Source organism: Trichomonas vaginalis, chromosome I, assembly GCF_026262505.1.
Source record: "Trichomonas vaginalis G3 chromosome I, whole genome shotgun sequence".
NCBI classification, from domain to species: domain Eukaryota; phylum Parabasalia; order Trichomonadida; family Trichomonadidae; genus Trichomonas; species Trichomonas vaginalis.
In genome coordinates, this window is record NC_067203.1 from 25653716 (window position 1) to 25672841 (window position 19126).

General features: G+C 33.2%; 8 protein-coding genes across 8 annotated transcripts; 3 read left to right on the forward strand and 5 right to left on the reverse strand.

Annotated features, from left to right (window-relative positions):
* Positions 1-10: 10 nt before the first annotated feature.
* Positions 11-1315, reverse strand: TVAGG3_1049670 (MAP kinase kinase protein; the record flags this gene model as incomplete). The annotated part of the gene is made up of 1 exon (XM_001312616.2): positions 72-1160. The coding sequence occupies one exon, from the start codon at positions 1158-1160 to the stop codon at positions 72-74; it is 1089 nt and encodes a 362-aa protein (XP_001312617.1).
* A 176-nt stretch (positions 1316-1491) lies between these two features.
* On the reverse strand, positions 1492-2923 carry TVAGG3_1049680 (protein ubiquitination; the record flags this gene model as incomplete). Its single annotated transcript, XM_001312617.1, has 1 exon — positions 1544-2287. One exon carries the CDS (start codon positions 2285-2287, stop codon positions 1544-1546), a length of 744 nt encoding a protein of 247 aa, XP_001312618.1.
* Positions 2924-3363: 440 nt separating this feature from the next.
* Positions 3364-3934, forward strand: TVAGG3_1049690 (uncharacterized protein; the record flags this gene model as incomplete). Its single annotated transcript, XM_001312618.1, has 1 exon — positions 3364-3798. One exon carries the CDS (start codon positions 3364-3366, stop codon positions 3796-3798), a length of 435 nt encoding a protein of 144 aa, XP_001312619.1.
* A 66-nt stretch (positions 3935-4000) lies between these two features.
* TVAGG3_1049700 (WD40 repeat-like family) lies at positions 4001-5648 on the reverse strand (the record flags this gene model as incomplete). Its single annotated transcript, XM_001312619.1, has 1 exon — positions 4031-5527. One exon carries the CDS (start codon positions 5525-5527, stop codon positions 4031-4033), a length of 1497 nt encoding a protein of 498 aa, XP_001312620.1.
* A 322-nt stretch (positions 5649-5970) lies between these two features.
* On the reverse strand, positions 5971-6622 carry TVAGG3_1049710 (protein serine/threonine kinase protein; the record flags this gene model as incomplete). The annotated part of the gene is made up of 1 exon (XM_001312620.1): positions 6012-6602. One exon carries the CDS (start codon positions 6600-6602, stop codon positions 6012-6014), a length of 591 nt encoding a protein of 196 aa, XP_001312621.1.
* Positions 6623-7266: 644 nt separating this feature from the next.
* TVAGG3_1049720 (ubiquitin-like family) lies at positions 7267-8939 on the reverse strand (the record flags this gene model as incomplete). Its single annotated transcript, XM_001312621.1, has 1 exon — positions 7313-8929. One exon carries the CDS (start codon positions 8927-8929, stop codon positions 7313-7315), a length of 1617 nt encoding a protein of 538 aa, XP_001312622.1.
* A 254-nt stretch (positions 8940-9193) lies between these two features.
* TVAGG3_1049730 (platelet formation protein family) lies at positions 9194-16300 on the forward strand (the record flags this gene model as incomplete). The annotated part of the gene is made up of 1 exon (XM_001312622.1): positions 9194-16300. One exon carries the CDS (start codon positions 9194-9196, stop codon positions 16298-16300), a length of 7107 nt encoding a protein of 2368 aa, XP_001312623.1.
* A 67-nt stretch (positions 16301-16367) lies between these two features.
* On the forward strand, positions 16368-18700 carry TVAGG3_1049740 (uncharacterized protein; the record flags this gene model as incomplete). Its single annotated transcript, XM_001312623.1, has 1 exon — positions 17231-18700. The coding sequence occupies one exon, from the start codon at positions 17231-17233 to the stop codon at positions 18698-18700; it is 1470 nt and encodes a 489-aa protein (XP_001312624.1).
* Positions 18701-19126: the final 426 nt, after the last annotated feature.

Below are 19126 nucleotides of genomic sequence, written 5' to 3' on the forward strand. Positions count from 1 at the left end.
TTTTGCAAAGTTATTCCTATAAAAATTGGAGATACAATTTATTTTGTCAAGTTATTAAACAATCATAGCAATTAATGAGCAAAGAGAGCATCATGAGATCTTCTCTGAGCGTCAAGATCAATATTTCTTTTTTGGTTTGCATCTTGAATCCATTTAACAAGCTCATCTTTGGATCCGCTTCCATTTGTGATCCATTCATGAGCGTTAAGCTCTTCGAAAGTAGCACGATCATCTTGCTCCATAACGAGACACTTTTCAATAAAATCTAAGAGTAATGGAGAATAATTTGGACCCAAATCAACAATAATATCATTTTGGGTCTCGAAATTCAAATCCCAGAAGTGAGTCTTGTTTTCTCCGAATGGATATCTACCAATGCATGATTGATACAAAATTAATCCAAGGCTCCAAACGTCGCTTTTAAGACCATAAGACTGGCCTCTTATACGTTCTGGAGACATGTAGCAGGTAGTTCCAATAACTGACTGTGCAAAATCGCCAGTATCACGGAGCTGACGTGCAAGTCCAAAATCTGCAATTTGAATACGACCGTCGAGAGAAAGCATGACATTAGATGGCTTTATGTCTCGATGTATAATATGATTCTTGCAGCAAAAGCGCAAACCAGCAATCATTTGAACAGTTATTTCATGTAAAGCCGGTTCTGGGATAATTGGCGAGTATTTTAAGTAATCTCCAAGCGATGCACCGTTAACAAGATCCATGAGTATGTGAATGGATCCTTTTTGTGCAAATGCTGAGAAGAGATGAACAACATTTGGATGACGTAAAATACGAAGCGAATGAATTTCATCAACAGTCTTTTGTAATTGAGATTTATCTTGATATTTGATACTTTTGACAGCAAACTCTTTTCCTGAAGGAATGTGAGTACATCTATAAACTGTTCCTTGAACACCATGTCCTAATTGTTCATGGAATTTAAGATCAGCAAGTGTAACAACTGGATATTCTTGAGAGAATAAGATTGTACCGTCTGATCTGAGTTTAAGTTCTCCATAATCAGCGGATTCACGGATGATTTCTGCCTCAAAATTTTCTGATTCAAAGGAGCTAGTGCCTTTATAATATCCTGGACTGTCGTTGTCTAATTTTGGAACCACAAAGCCGGATTTTTTCCTCCTCTCAGAAAACGACATTATGAAAAGTGCGCCAATATCTTATTTTGATATTTGGTGAATAACCTTAGATAAAAATCGAATTTGCTCCTGATAAGCATATAGCTGTGCCAACCTTCAGTCGATATTTTGATTATCCAGTTTTCTGTTGTTGAAAACAATAGATTGAATTCTTTGTTTTGATTTGGTCTTGTAAGGCTATACTTGAGCACCAATAGTTCTATTCATTCACAGTCCTACATTTATGTTTGTTATCCTATAAAACAATTTTATTGTTCTAATTTTAACTAAATTAGCTGAAATATTTGGTAATCCCAGTTTCGCTACTTAAGTATCGTTTCATTACTAGTATCTAGCACTCATATATAAACTATTTAGCATAATATACAAACAAAAAAATAATATTATAATTTTGCATCATGTTGTAACAAAATTGAACGCATAGCATCTGATTTCGCAATGCTAAGTGGAGTTTTCCCATCTGCGTTCACTATATTGACATTAATATTTGGAAGTGAGCAAAGGTACTCAACAATATCCAAATATCCGTCTCTCGTAGCATAGTATAAAGGAGAGCCTTTTGTACAATTAACTGCATTGACATCTATGAAATTTGAGAAATATTTCACAGCTTTTAGATTATTTCTTATTGCAAACCAAATAAGAACAGAATTTCCAAACGAACATCTTGAATTTACATCGAAGCCAAGCAAATGAAGCTTCTTACATAATTTGAAATTGTTTTGCTTCGATGCATTAAGAAATGCATCGTTTCCGCTGTTATCAAGTACTTTGCAATATCCGTTTTCATATGCATACTTAATTACAGCGTCTAATTTTTCTTTGGAAGAATATTCTAAAATTTTATAGATTTTTGAAAAGTATTCTCTGGTCTTAGGCATAATTGATAACATTTCAATGCAAAAAGTTTCGTGATTACTTCTAATCTCTCCTAATTCTTTGGAATATTTCCCGTAAATTTCATTATATACAGCGGGGACAGCAGAATCATTATCAAGACTACGTTCTTTTACACTACTATCATGATTTGGACCTTTAATATGAGAAATTAATTTTTTGAAAAATGCAATTAAATGTTGGCAGCCTGAAAAGTTCTCAACTCTTTCAAAGAAGTTGATAACTTCCATAATAGTTGAAGACTTACAGAAATCAAGGAAAGAATATTTCAATAGCTCTAAATATTCCAATCCTTTATTTGCGAGGGAGAGGATAATGGAAACTGCGTAATCCTCACTAATACACTTAAAATGAGAGCTTGAAAATATAAGTTCAGCGATGTTATATCCTAACTCAAATAAAATTGACACGAGGTCCTTTTCCCCAAGAACCGTGAAATTGTTGATAATAAATTGTACAATTTTATCGAAAAAGGATATTTTTTTGGCCTTTTGGCATAATCTTGATAATTATCGATTGTGCAATCGATTTTTTCGAAGTAATTCCTGTATTGCTTCATGAAATCTTCATTTCCTATCATATTTTCGAATTCAAATAGTTCTATACAAGCTTCTTCACTGAGTTTGTATTGAATTGGCTGCCCATTTATTAGTTTGTCGAATATCTCTAATGTTTCTTTGCATTTTATAGGCATGTAGAATTTGACTTCAGAATAATTTGATTGTAATTGGAGTTTTTCGAATACGATTGAACTGATAATTGCTGCATGAGAAGTAGATGTCATCCATTTCTTATCATTTATATAGAAATCAAACGGGTTTCTATATGTAAACCTTGCAGATCGTGATAAATAAGGCGAATCAATATTGATTTTGACAAAAAATCAAATTTGAATAAAAAATACTCGTAACTTTGCCATATCAAATTCCTTTTGTTCAGCCTCTCTACAATATGTAAATACTATATACTTAAAAGGAGTTCGTTTTATTTAGAAGTCGAGGCTAGAATATGAATATTATAAAATTTTCCGGATTATTTTTCATTTTTATGCAGTTATTTCAGAGGAGTTAGTTACACAACAGATAATAAAGCTTATCCTAAAGCACAATTAAATAATAAAATTATGATTACCATTTGGAAATTTGCTCACTGAATTCAAGGCATTCATTCACATAATAAGAATCCACATATACTAGATAATTCATTGATAATACTAAGGATGCCTAATTGTGCTTTTATATGGATTCAATATGACATGTAAACTATCGTTTTATTTTATTGTCAAAATGAAATCACTTTTGAAAAAATGGAAAGAATAGAAGGTCTTAATTCCAATGAAAAAGCATTTTACGAAGCCATTCAGTCTAAAATTGTTGAAAAGGCATGCAAGGCAGCTCCTGAAACACCATTAAGTCGAGTTCTTCAGGATTCCGTTGATTCATATTCCAGACTTCACTGGATTCTCGAGTTGAACGAAAGATTCCCATCATTCAAACATGATGATTACGAATCAATGGAGAATACATTTGGCCCAGATCTTACTGCAATGCCAAGATATCGTTTTGCTTCTCTTAAACCAAGCAGATCATCCCGCACATCAGAAAATACAACAAAGAGATTGAGCGGCGCTAATTTGTTTGTTAAAGAAAATACAGGAACTTTGTCAGAGCGTATGGCAGCTTGGAAGGCATTACCAGAAGATCAAAAGGCCAAATACAACGAGAGAGCGAGAAAATTGTAAATTTTATTTATTAGAAGTTGCCCTTACTTTTCAGTTTTATAAGGAGATCAACTTCTCGTATTTATATAAAGTTCATATAATTAATAAGCAAAGCTAATTACTTTTTATAATATTTACGCCATCGAAGCGCATAGAAATACAAGAAATTCATATGAAATCCAAAATATTATTTTTGATATTGACTAGAAAAATAATAGTTGACTTAAATAAAAAATAATAAGTGTTTATTACATTAATTATTAACTACATAAGGGTGCGCATCCTTTTTGACTTGCGTGATATCTTCAATCTTCTTAACTCTCTCATCAACTTCCTCTTCAAGGTCGAACATATCAAGAGGACCTGCTGAATGCATTGTATCTGGGAGAACTACTTCAGATTCATCTGTGCTTAAATTAAGACTTCTTTCTGCTACTTTCTCTTCCTTCTTTGGTGAAAGAGCAATTGATGAATGCTCCTGCTTTTTTGGAGTCTGTTTGTTCTTTTCTGGACTAAGGATTCTTTCGGAAATTTCAACTTCAGTTTTATTATCTTCTTCTTTCTTGAATGGAATCTCAGGAGCAACAATGGAAACATTCTTCCTTGGGCTACGTGACTGAGAAATATTATGGTTGGACTTAGTTGGTGTTCCTCTAGTTGAAATTTCAGATCTGTTCAAAGTTGAGTTATTTCCACTCTTCATTGGTGAGATAAATCCACTCATTCTAGACTTAGTATCGTTAATCTCTTGGATTGACCTCTTAAATGTAAATTTCGAAACAGAATAATCTCCATCGTCAATAGATTCTTCAATTGACATCATACTTTTCAGTTCTTTTGGCTTAGGAACAACTGATAAGCCTTCAACTGATATTTGATAAGAAATATCTTGAGATTGGAAAGTAATCTGTGTTGGAGTAATTAAAGGAACAGTTTTCATATCTTTGAATGATGTAGTAGTCTTTCTTAAATCGAAAAGTAATACGCCACCTGAATGTCCTGCAGCAAAAGTATAACCATCATATTTAAGTGCAGTAGTTGTAATTGGTATGTTGGATTGATGCTCAACAACAACTTCTCCTTGATTCAAATCGTAAATTTGAACATCTCCGAAGCTAGTTCCCATTACGATTACGTTTTCTTGAACTGGAGAAAAGTTAACTGTAGCAACAGCACCAATATCATGTATTTGAAGCATTTCTGCTGTTTCTAAACTATAAATCCTTAAGCTTTTTCCACTTGATACTGCGATATTTTCACCATTTGGAGATAACGTAAAATTATGTATTACACCATTTCTAGCACCGCTCTTAAAGAATGGTTGGACTTGTCCATTCTTGTTAATATAGATATGTCCATGATCATCTGCTGAAATTATCGCAGAATAATCGTTTGTATACGAGATTGTTACAATTGGGAAATCATGAACCTTATAAGAACCTAAGATTTTGAAGTTTGGATACTGAAGAAGCGATATTTTACCACTTGTAAATCCAACTACTATAATAGAAGAGTCTTCATTAGATGTAATATATGAAATTTGTCCTTCTTCGAAGTCGTATTGGCGTTGTATACGAGTATATATATCTGTAAAGTATATAACGGATGATCTTCCACCGGCAGCTAAGATTCTGTTCTCATTGAGGTATTTAATTGAATTTACGTATTTTAATGGAGTTGTAATAGGTATTGGTTGCTCTGCAGAATTCGTTTCCCATACCCTTATCGAAGAATCACAACAAGTTAACATTTTTTTGTAAACAAATTGAATGAGAAGAATTTATTTTTATATTCTTGCAAGAAATATGTGACCATTATTATTAAATTCGGATATACCATCAAAATTAAAGTATGAAACATATGAATGAAATCAATTTTTACCCAGATATTTTTTTGAATTTCGACAAATATCTGTTATTGAACTTTGACGCTTTATATTATAACATTAATGGAGATATTTAGAAGTAATCATATACATGATTTGATAAGACTTCAATAATCTGAAGAAGAATATTTATTCAATAAGGGTAAAGTCAAAGGAATCAGTCATACGAATTTTACAGTAGTATGAGATATAAAATCTTACATAATGCAAAGAAATCGAATGACAATAATAATTCTTCGGTATTTTCTCGAAAGATTGTTTTGTATTTTCAGATTTGGATTTCAGCAAAGATCATTAGGACTGTAATATTGTGAATTAATAGAAATAGATATTTATTCAAAAAGTTTGATTACAATTTCCAGGCATTCTTCATCATCTCGATGAATGCTTCATCAAGGTCGAATGATGGAGATATTTCACGATAGTAGTCAATAAATTCTTCACGTGTAATTGTCTTATCATCATCATGACTGTATGATGCGACTAAATTTTCGAAAACAGCTTTTGCAGTTGTCTTTCCTAATCTTACTAATTCGGAGTTGTCTGGATTATGGGCCATTTCGAGATCTGCAATTGTAACTTTGCCTGAGCCATCTTTATCGAGCTTATCAAATGCCTGATTGACTATTGCAATTCTACTTTCATTCATTGGTGGTGCCATTTGAAATAGAAACTCATCGTATGATACCATTCCATCACCATTCTTATCCAATAATCTGGCTAACTCTGTAAGTTCAGTCTTGTTAAGAATGATTCCACAATCATTCATAACTTTAGGGAGCTCGTTTTTGCAATCAACTTTCTTATCCTTGTTATCATCAGCAATCAAAAACAGTCTTGCGATTCCTCTGATACCCTGAGCACCTCTCTCCATAATTCTCTGACGGATACGTGTCATTAATGTGTTCATATCAATGTACTTACGCTGAACCTGAGACATATTACAAAAATAAAAGTGAAGAGAAAATTGAATTTTGTATAGACAGGAAACAAAAAAGGATTTACAATATGATGAGTCGCGTTTTCATAAAAATGATAGTTTTCATCCTCTCAAATATTTTCAGAGGTCATCTCAAAATCGATTTGAATACAAAAGTGTTTGATTGTAAAATTCTGAGTGTAAAGTGGATCTTTCGCATGATATCTATAATAATTAGAACCAGTCTTGTTTTATTTATGAATTATTTTTTATTGGAATGAGAAACAATTGTTCAAATTTATAAGTGTTCGGCCATTTACTGCTTTGCAGGCAAGTGAATATTACATTATATGATCTGTAACATATGATTTTAGTAAAATGGGTAGAATTAAAGAACTTTTGAAAAATTTAAGATGTCAACTTTCAAAAAGTATTAATTAGAGGTAATTACTAACACTGACACAATTTTTTCTGATGCATCAATCTGCGTACACGCATTTCCAACTGCTGGATGTCGAATTGTTTTTGGTTTCCTTCTTTCTGGACATACTTAACATAACATTCATTTATACTTCGAAGTGTACTACAGTTTTGTAAGCAAGAACTGGAAGAAATATTTGATTATCTAATTTTTATAACTATTTATTCAAAATATGATAACGAATATAAAGTTAAAACACATTGTGATAATATTAATGTTTAAAATACAAAACAAAAATAATATTGAAAAATTAAATTAGAGATAATAAGGACAGTTTCGTTTTCTCGTAATCACGATCATTTTGCTCATATTTTGCAATAACTGCAGCCTGTTCAAAACCAATTCTGAAAAGGCTGGTGAGATCATGACGTTGAGCATTTGTATATTTCTTATTTAAATCGAAGAGACAGTTATCATAAACGCCTTGATTTTGGATTTCATAATCTTGGCGTAGTAATTTCATTCTTCTGACTCTTCCATTTTGCGTTTGTGGATTTTTCTCAAGTTGATCCTCTTCCTCTTCTTGTTCAGTGTCTTCTGTGAGCTTTTTGATCGTTTCTTCATCCGTTTTTACAAATTCCGGATCATCATATTCGGAATCAGATGAAGGCGAGTTTTTATTACCATCTTCGTCATCAGAAGAGAAAATATCTTCCATTTCCAGTTTAGTTGGCTCAGTTTCTGTTGGATTTTGTCTTCGAATATTTTGATTTGGAAAAAGTGGTTGATTTAAAGCAAGATCGTCATGGTTTCCATCAGCTGCTGCATCTCTTATCATTCTTATTCTTCTTAAAACATCAAAAATCGGAATTTCTTGGTGTTCATCTTGTTCTTGAGCATTTTCTTCAGTCATATTTCCTAAAAGTTCTCTGTGATCATCAGCCATAAGTTGAAGTGCCTGTAATACGTCGATAAGAGGGTCATTACCATTATTTTCACGATTATTCCTTCTTATCTCAGTTAATCTTGCAAATAATTCAATAAGTGGATTGTTAATAATATTATTGTTATTATTTTCATTTTCATTCTCGTTATTTTCCAAATCATTTTGTTGATTTTGGTTTTGTTCTTCCAAATTTTGCTCTTCGTGATGAACATCATCTATTGGAACGTCTTGTTGTATGGGTTGCTCAGGATTTTGAACTTCTTCATGATTATTATTTTCATTATTTTCTTGATTGTTTTCAGCAAATAGTTGATCCTCTTCTTCTGGGAAATCATTGTTTCCATCTTGTATTTGATGTCTTCTCAATAATCTTGCTGGAGGAGCAATCATTGAAGTAAGAGAAGGAATTTCATTATATTTATTGTATTTAACACGCTTAACTGGAGGATAATTTCTGAAAACTAGCGAATTAGCATGAGAATCTATAGCAATTCTTGGTAATTTCAGAAGAATATCTGGATTTGTTTCTGGTATTTGTTCTTCTTCATCGACAATATCTTTAAATTTCACGAATTCATCATAATATGGTTGACCAAATTCTGGTAATTCTGATTTGCATGTGATTTCAGCTTTTCTTGCTTTCATTTCTTGCCATTCCAAACTTCTACCGTAACTAATTGTAGCATATGAGTATCTCTCAAAAAGATTTTCAAAATTATCGAATGTATTTTCTTTGCAAAATGTTTTTTCTGATATCTGGGAATCAAGAACAATAATGAGAGGTTTTTCATCTGTTATATCGTCTGGATGAACTATATCGGCGTCTTCTAACTCTTTTTCATCAAAATATATTGTAAATGTCTGATCTTTAAATTTATCATGATCTTTTAATATATCTTTTATTTCTTTGTATGTTGGCTCTTTGGATGTATCAATAGTAAACTTATTTCCGTCTAATGTGGTAATAGTTACTGATGACATCCAAATTTTAGTAGGGAGTAACAAAAAATCAAAGGTTATGAATATAATTGAATTTGAAAAAAATATGTATTTCCTACACAAAAACAATATATTTTGTTTGTTCTCTATAATTTATTTACATTTTTGTATCTTTTCAGTATCGGTCAAAAATTTTGTCAATTTTTCGATTTCATATTTTTAATATTTTAGTTTCCTTTATATAACAGAAACAATCTCAATAAAATTTGTAAACTATTTTTTTTATATTATTTTTTTTTTCATCAGATGAGCTTGCTGAAAAAGACTTCTGACTTATTTGGCTCACTTGGCAAGCGTAAGTCTGATGATGAAGGACAGAAATATGCACAAGAATTCAAACAAATGGTTAATAATCTCAAGAAAGAAGGGACACCTCAGGAATGTGTGTTTTTCTTTCTAGAACATTTAACTAGGCGACCACAAGAAGAGTTAAAATCCTACAAGTTGGAAAAAGAGTTAACAAATCTCGCAATTAAATATTTGCCAAACGTGATTAAAAGTATTTCTGACTTGGCCGTTATTGGAGAAGCAATCACATTTTTAAATATCGCAGTAAAACTCTTCCAACCTGATGCCAAACTTATACTTTTACAATTAGATTTAATTGTTGCTATAATGAATACAGATACAGTAGAAATCTTAGACCTTACATCAGATTTCATACATTCGTTTATGGAAGATAAGCATTTTCTCAGTTTTATGTTAAATGGAGATTCATTAGCTCGCATTTGGGACGCGTGCTTTGTTTTACATGAAAATACAAATGCATTCTATGGATCTGTACTTCTTGCAGCTATCAATTCTCACGAATTTAAGAATTACGAGTTAATCGAACCTCTTATCAACGTTTCTCGTCAAGCTATTCTTAATTGTAAACTCACACCAAAAACAATACCAAATGCATTATCATTTATCGGATATTCTATCTCAAAAATCGATACTGGATCTTACATTGACGAAATTTTGCCAACAATCGTTGATCTTGCACCTCTACTGACCAGTCTTCAGTTTTTTGAGAACTTTTTACGAGCACCAGTTCAAAATAAACTCATTGTTTGGAATACTTTAAATGAAATCATTTCTAATCCGAAAATTTCATCACTATCTGTTAAAACAGCATTAATAGCCATTCACAATGCGAACTGCTTCCCTCCAAAGACGTTTTCTTTCGTTCCTTTCATAAGATGTGTAAAAGATTTTCCTCCTGGCATTCAGAAGATGTTATTCGATGTTTTGTTACAAGTTCCAAGAGTTGTAAGAGCACAGTTCTTCTGCAACGTCTCTCCATTGAAAGAAACTCAAGTTTCAACTTTGGGATTATCAACTATGGTTTCTCAAGACAAATGGGACCCATATACAGAGAAAATGTTACAGTCATTCTTCCTGGAGAGCAAACCCGCCATTTTGCATCAATATTTGAAAGATGATCCTTATATAAATATTATTGCGTCAACATTATTAGATCAATTGAAGTCAGATTCACAAGTAGCTGTTGGATTGTTCGGAAGATTCATGGCTTATGCAATTGAAGGAACAGAGCTTGTTATGCCGTTAATTATCAAAATTAGCCAAAGAATTCCTCCTTCTTCTTACATGGACTCGTTCATAGGCTTTGTAGATAGCGGTGTACCACCATGTATCTACCAAGGCTTAATTAGTACAGTCAGAAAAGTTGATTCTTTCAGTTCTACTTTTATAAGATGCGGAGGCTGCCGCGCGCTATCTAAAATTGTTGAGTCTACGGATGGAATTAATTTCCTGTCAGCGTTGGCCTGCGACGGCCCTTATCACGAAATTGATGATTTTATTCAGAGGGAATTTGACAACTGCAACTTGTCGAAGCAGCCAAATGATGTATTGACAAGACTCATGATGGCCGTCCCAACAGATACAAATTATCCAGGATATATCAGAATTCCGTCTTTATGCGCTCATGTCGATCCAGTTCCGATTTATTCCCCATACGATATGTTCATATTTGGATCTACTGGTCCGCACTTCATGAAAATGGAGAAAAACCACTTAACTCAAGTTGTCGGCAGATTTATTTCATCACAACAAGTTTCAACTGTTTGCGATGACCCTGAATTACTCACAGCAGCAACTTCTACTGACATTCCTCATACTTCTCTCTATCAATTTCACCCTGCTGCAAGAAAATCAACAGCTCAGGCCATTTTGACGCCTTCTTTCTCATTCTGGGTATACGTTGCTGACTTTTTAGGCAAAACTATCATAGCAACTCTTGGTGGCGAAGAAGCATTTAAGATTGGATTGGAAGGAATCAGCGTTTTTGGCCAAGAACCGATCGAATTCTCCATAAAGCAATGGCACTTAATAACATTAGTCTCAACAGATAAACTCCAGTACAAAACAACGTTTTACATTGATGATAAACAAGTTCATCAAGTTTTCAGGATCTATGAGAGAATTACTTTTGGTTCTGAGACCGAAAACAACTCAATCTGGTACCTTTCGACCACTTTCCCTCACTCAACGAACGAATTTACTATGGATGACATTAAAAATAACATCAAAGAAGGTCCAACGTCGCCAATGCACTTCGACAACATAAACATCAACTCAGGTGTGAAGTTTGTTCCATACAGAGGTGTCGTCAAATACATCCACGCGCTGGGTGGCCCAGATTTCATATTTTTAAGGTTACTCAAATGCGACCAAACGGAGACATTTTTACTTTACTTGCAATGTGCGTTCAATTTATTAAGTTTGCGTGTGATAACTCGGAAAGATTTCTTTTCAAGTATCAGATATATCCTTTTACAGAAGCCAGAGATGTATACAAAGCAAGTAGAAACAATTATAATGTTCGAACTCGCATCAAAAGAAGGTTTGAACTGGGATTCGATCAATTCTTTGTTTTGTGATTTCGGATTCCTTACAAGTTCTATTGTTTCTCTTAATTTCGTATGCCAAGGACTAAGTGAAAGCAGATTACCTCTCAAAGCCTTGCCATTGATCAATTACGCCATTGATTCCTTTGTTTTCTTTGATTTGACAGAAACGGCCGAACAAAATTTCTTCAAACTCTTAGAAAGCTACATAAAAGTCCATCCAGAACTTCTCCGCAAGAATATTCTCACAATCATCGCTCTTCCTTATTCTAATTCAGATGATATCGAAGGAATTTACGACGAAAAAAGGTTCCAGAAGCAGAAGAAGCTTTTAGACATATTACTCGCTAACTACAAATTGTTTGCATTGAATGTTTCTTCGACATTGGCTTTCACAGCTATTTCTTTGCTTCATAGTGATTTGGCTGTCAAAATTTTCCATTTTGTGGCAAATATAATCGCAAAAGTGCCAAATTACTACGATAAAAAAGATTTCAAACTCATCAAACAATTTATCAGAAATAATGTGTCAAGACCAAGTGTTTGGAGATCAATTTTAACAGTGTTGACAAGTGTTAGACATAAACAAATCGAAGACTATTTAAGTGAAAAAATCTTTAGATTGGATTTGTATCAAACATGTCTCGATTTCTTATGCGATTTGTTACCAATTGATTTGGCAAATGGAGCAAAAAGCGACAGTCTATCGTTCAAGATTTTACATCTTTTATATTCATATGCGATGACACATCAAATATCATTTGTTTCAATTGCAAAAACAGTATCAAGATTATGCACTTTCGGTTATGACGGGCGTGAATTGACAAATTTACCATTTATTGCCCCAAGTGATGACAAAACTCCACACACAGTTCCAGTCAAATCTCCTCGCAGAAGAGGATTTTCATGGTCCGATGTCAGGAAATCAATTGGAGGAGAGTCATCGAAACAAACAATTTATGGACCAACAATAACTCAAGAATTGGATTCAGAATTATATTTGAAAACTTTACAATACTTCTCAAATATGCAATTCAATGATAATTTGGTCGAACCACCAAAATACGAACCAATCAATCCACCTGAAGATTTTGAGAAGTTCTTACATTCTGATGTAGGAAACTTAGTTGTTGTTATTGCCGTGAAAGTTCTTTTAGAAGCAGCAAACGATTATTCTTTATTCAAAAAGAGTTTGCCGATGATAACCGTTTTCGGATCAGATGTTATTCCTGAAATTGCTGTTTTAATGCATCGTAGAATCATCCTTTCTTTTGTAGAGAGATTGGGCGGAATTGCTTTGGATCCTTTCAACTCTTTCGTTGAATTTTTGAGTTTCAGAGTTATAGAAGGATGGTGGGAAGGACATATTGAAGAATTATTCACACAAGTATTAAAACATTTGAGCAGTAAAGTTAAGTTTGCAGCACAGTTCGTTTTGGCTTGTATTGGACAGAAACAATCTCCAGAAAATTTGATTTTGTTGGCTTCTGAATTTGCTCAAACTGATTTATGCAAATCTTTATCACAAGATATGGAGTTTTTGACATGTTTCTTGAGATTAGTTGTTACGAAAGAAGTTGTAGAACATGAGTTATCATTAACTCTTTGGCTTTTATTGCAGAATACATTGCCGCAATCATCATTTACCGATGCATTACAAAGAGGAAAACAAATGGAATGGATTGAAAATTCTCAAAAAGAATTTTTCGGATTATATCTTTATATTTTAGATGCTGCAAAAACTAATACACAACAGCTCTTGCAGACAAGAATTGCTTTGTCTAAAGTGTCAAGACAAACTAAAGAGAACCAACTCAACAAAACAAATTTGAGCCAAATCGCTATAATAAGAAGAGCGATGAGATACGAATTCTTCTACAGATTAAACAAGAAATCTCTTGATTTAGATGAAGCCATTTCCAGATTATACAGAGCTTATGCAAGAGAGAAACAGATTGACCAACCATCTGTTAAAGTACAAGTTGCAAATGCTCCTCATCCTTTGTCTGTTCCCCAAAAACTAGTTCCTCTTTCTTTCGATTACGAAGTTAAATGCGAAAAAGATCCGAAAGCGTCGAAATTAATGCCAAGATCGAACCATTTGATCAATCTTAACACGGAAATCTCTGAGCTCAAAATAGAACAGATGGCGCCAATGTGTTTGGATGGATGGGCTGTTCCACCTTTCATTCCGTACGGTTTGGCAGGTTTGGCTGAAGAATATTTCAATGCCAAAGAAAAATTGTTTAGTTGTAAACTATTGAATACAACTGAACCATTACCATGTGTTGCGGCGATGAATGACAAGCAGATAACATTTATTTTGTACGCGAGTATGACTGATGGCAACTTGATGATGCATGAGAATTCTCAGTTGTTGTGTCATTACGCTTTAATTGAATCCGCTGTCAGAGGATTTAATGGACAAAGTCAGTTGTTTGTCAATCATCCGACATTGACATTTCCTTTCGATACAATCACTGTTTGTGTGCCAAGGACTTATGAATACAGTGATATTGCGTTGGATGTTTTCACGGCAAATGGATTTTCTATGACGATTTTGTTGGATGAAACACATAGAAAATACATAATGAATCAGATCAAACAGACAAAGAAGGCAATTCCTGCTTTAGGACCAACGTTTTCTGCATATTTGATGCAGTTACAACCAGAAAATGTTGCTAAGATGTGGTCGAAACATCAATTAAGTACATTGGATTATTTGTTGTACTTGAATGCAAAAAGTGGTCGCTCATTTAATGATTTTAGCCAATATCCTGTTTTCCCATGGGTTATTTCTGATTATACAAGTGAAAACCAACCATCAGAACTTAGAGATTTAACGAAACCAATGGGAATGTTATCAGAACCTCGCGCACAGAAATACAGAGAAATGTACCAAGAAACAGATCCTCCTTATAATTACGGAACACATTATTCATATCCAGCAGCAGTTCTCCATTACATGATGAGATTGGAGCCATTCACATTGTTCAATGTTATGTTACACAGCGGTTTCGATCACAGAGATAGATTGTTCTGTGATTTATACGAAAGTTACAGAGGAGCAAGTGGCGCAAATCAAGCTGACATCAAAGAATTAATTCCACAGTTTTACGTTTTACCAGCAATGTTCACTAATCCAAATGGTTTGCCATTGAAACAGAGAACAGATGGACATGACTTGGAGAACGTAAAATTGCCTCCATGGGCGAGAGATGCAGATGATTTTGTTTGGAAGATGAGATCAGCTTTGGAATCAAATCAAATCAGAGAAACAATTCCTGATTGGATTGATTTGGTCTGGGGATACAAATCTCGTGGACAAAACGCTGTTGAAGCTAATAATGTCTTCCATCCATTGGCTTACGGTTTCACAAATAATCCACCAACACAAAGTGATTTAGATGTAATTAATAATTTCGGTCAATGTCCCCAACAAATTTTCACTTCACCTCACATTAGAAGTGAAAATATTCCAACAAATTTGATTATTGATGGACCAACAAGGACAGCATCTATCAAGACACTCAAAGCAGACAATGCACACTTGTATGTTATGGATGGAGAAGTTTATGCTCTTCCTAATTTAGCTCATAAAATCGAAAAACTCGAATTTTCGGTCAAAGAAAGATTTTTCTTTGTCCAAGGAGAAAATCCACAATATGATGATTCATTGTTTGATGTATCTAATACAGCATTGTCAAGAGATTACACATTGTTAAGTGTTGCAAGTGAAAGTGGCTTTGTTTTGAATTATTTGATTAATTTAACTAGTTCGCCACACTTTTCCATTTTGTCTACATGTTACATTCCAGGTGCCGCATTCAAAGCAGTTGCAGTTTCAACACACATCGGAATTGTTACTGCAAGCACTCCAACAGAACTGTTTTTGTTTGATTTGGCTACAGGATTGATGATGAAACGTGTTTCAATTGATGAACGAATTATCCGAATTTCCATTGATGACAATCACGGTCGAATCTTCACTGCATCATCACGTAAAGTTTGTATCTATAATACAAACTTAGATTTACGTGTTTCACATGAATCTCCTATTGCCATCACAACTATTTCTGTTGGTCAATACTTCGAATGGTCTGATGCAACTATGCATGTTACAGGACATGTTGATGGTTCTGTTTATGCATGGATCTGCAACAAAGACAACAAGTTTGAGTCTAAGATCTTGATGCGTGCCATGAATTTACCGATTACATCATTGTCAGTCATTTGCAATGGTAAAGCAATTATTGCTGCTGACATCGAAGGTGATGCTGCATTTTGTGCATGCACAGACATTGGTCCAGTTATCAAAGCACAGTGTTTCTCGGCATGTGCATTATGTACACAACCATTAGTTAATGGCTCAGTTTGCAAGATCTGCGGTATGCCCGTTTGCAAAGAATGTCGTGAAGCACGAGGTCTTTGCTCTGCCTGTTCAGCCAAAGTTGGCAGCAGCATTGAAGTTCCTGTCAGCAACGACGAACAGAATTGATATCATATATATATATTTTGTATATTTACATTTATTATTTTTTAAAAATTCTTTATTTCTATATATTCAATCCTCATAATTTTTTTTTACGAATTTTCAAAACATCTCAGAATACTTTAAGCAATTTTTTAAGATTCTTTAATACCAATAACAGAAAGTGAAAATATCACAACAAAGTAAAATGTGATATGGTTCTCCTTCAATGCATTATTTTTATTGAAAATATAATTACTTTTTTCTTCATTCACTAAATCTAAAATTTCAAAATTACAACTTAAATACAACTTCTCATATTCAAATGGATTCATTACATTGTTGGTAATAGTAACTGATCCTGTGGTTTTAGGTTCACTTACATCAATATAACATCCATCAACTGTCATTATATCTTCAAAAATATTAACATTTTTATCTTTAAATAAATTTCCACTCTGATAAATAGCAGAATTAAGAATTTTATTTTTATATTGAGCATTATTACTAACATCAGCATAACAATACATACCTTCTTTGCCAGAATTAGAATTTAAACTACAAATTCGATTTTGGACGCATTCACCTTCTGTAGAGAAGAATAAACTACCACCATTTCTTTGAATGCTGGTACAATTATCGAATTCTGTATGTTCAATTAGAGATTTTGTCGAACTTTTCGAAGTCGTAAACCTAATGGCTCCGTCAGTAATTAATTTACCGAATTTGCAAAAGTTAATGTAATAATTATGATCTTGGGTACTAACATTATCACTTTTCGAGGAATAATTTGTTTCGATTTCTGAATTTGTGAAATATTTTTCCCATTCTTGATGAAACTGTATTTCGATAGTCTTTGGATTGCTTCATATGAATTAAATCGTTAATCTTGAATTGAAATTGTGCTGAAATATCCAGTTTGATTTCCTCAAGAAAATAAAAAAAAAATTTTTTTATATGAGTAGTCCGTCTTATGATAGACGGTCCTCATCATTCAATCCAACATTTTCAGATGATACCAGTCCATTATTATTTACAAATGCACACTTTTATGGTGCATTATTTGAGTTTTGTCCAGGAACCCAACCACATATTCTTTGGGAGTATGGTCGTGCTGATGTTTCAGATTACGAATCATTCAAAATGTTTATTGTTAACGAACAAGCACCATTTGCCCCACTTTCATCAACAAGTGAAGAACCAACAATTGTTCAATCCACTTACGAAAACATGAACTACTTCGCTATATACTCATGCATCCTCGATGTTGAAGCCAAAAGTTTTACACGTCCTATTGTTTTAATCATTTCCAATATTAATCCACAAATCATCAACCACGTTTATCACCTTTACGTTCATCGCTTCATTGACTATGTTAAACAACTTAAAACATTGGCCGAACGCTATTTCAAACATAATTTGAAATTATACACAGAAGAACTTTTAAAATGTATTGAAATTCACAGTGAAAAATCAACCAAATTACAAAAGAAATACAAAGAAATCGAGAAAACCATCAATTACTATCAAATTAAAGATATAAATTACGAAAATGCGAAAATTCGAAGTCCAGAATATTTTTTATTGCTTCACAACAACTTACAACCACTTGAATCACTTGCCAATCTCAGTGACATCATTTCATCACTTGATAAATTCATTACAGAGATCCCAACAACTTTACTTTGCTCATCAATTGCAGTTCATGCCGATGTAAACGAATACGATCCACAAATGCAATTCTCCGGTGTTGATAAACTCCATGGCTACAGTACTCTTGCATTCAGACTTTTCTCAAGGAACTTTACAGATGATCGCTACAATTTGAGAGGATTTGTATCGAATCAGATCTTTTATCATTGTGCGTATACATTGTTATCAGGCCATACATTAATTATATGCTCAGATAATACACACATCGCGTTATCTCTCGCGAAGAAATTTTGTGTATTAGTTCCATTCTTTCAGGAGAGCTATTTACGTGTAATAGATGAAGCCAATTCATCATCTTGTCTCCAATACTCCGTTGTTGTCTCAAAAACCATTTCCAATCCGAAACAATTTGAAAATTTCGCCAGTGTTTTAGATTTGGACAAGAACAAGTACAGAGGTTTCGGATGTCCACAGACCAGTTTTGTTATATCCAGACTCGGAAACTTGATAACTGCAAGCGAAAGAGCATTTTTACTTTCATTATACACTGAATTAAAGAAAATTGCCACATATTTCATAATTGTTATATATACAAATGCTTCACACATAGAGAAGAGCCCAGAAAAGATATTCCAAGGCTTAAAAGAAAAAGGAATTTCAAAGGATGACGAGCCGATTTTCAATTTCTGGCTGATGTCGTTCTTTAACAAACATAAGATGAGACCAATTCTCAAGAAGACATATAATATTCCTTATTTAGTTTTGAATTTTTAATAAAATGTATTTTTATTTCTGTTTGTTTCAATAATTAACAATGATTGTTTATAGATAATGAAATAAGTTTAGATAAGGGCTTCTACACTTGAATATGATATATATAACTCAGTCCATAACATTAAAATTATTCCACAAATTCGAATTAACAAATCCCTTGTCAACAACATATACTGCTCCCAAAATGTAGACATCTTGGCATTAAATTCTGATTTGTAAACCGCGCAACTCAATATTTGAATTTCATTTGGAAATTCACATGATTTCTGTATTTCTTCCTAAAATTAATAATTTCGCTCATAATTATGTTATACACCAGTTATATTTTATTCTTACAAACTTGAAATAGCCAACAGCTCCGCGGTAGCACGATTCAATGAAAAAAATTCCTTAATACGAACTTAGACTAATTTCAGCATGAAGTGA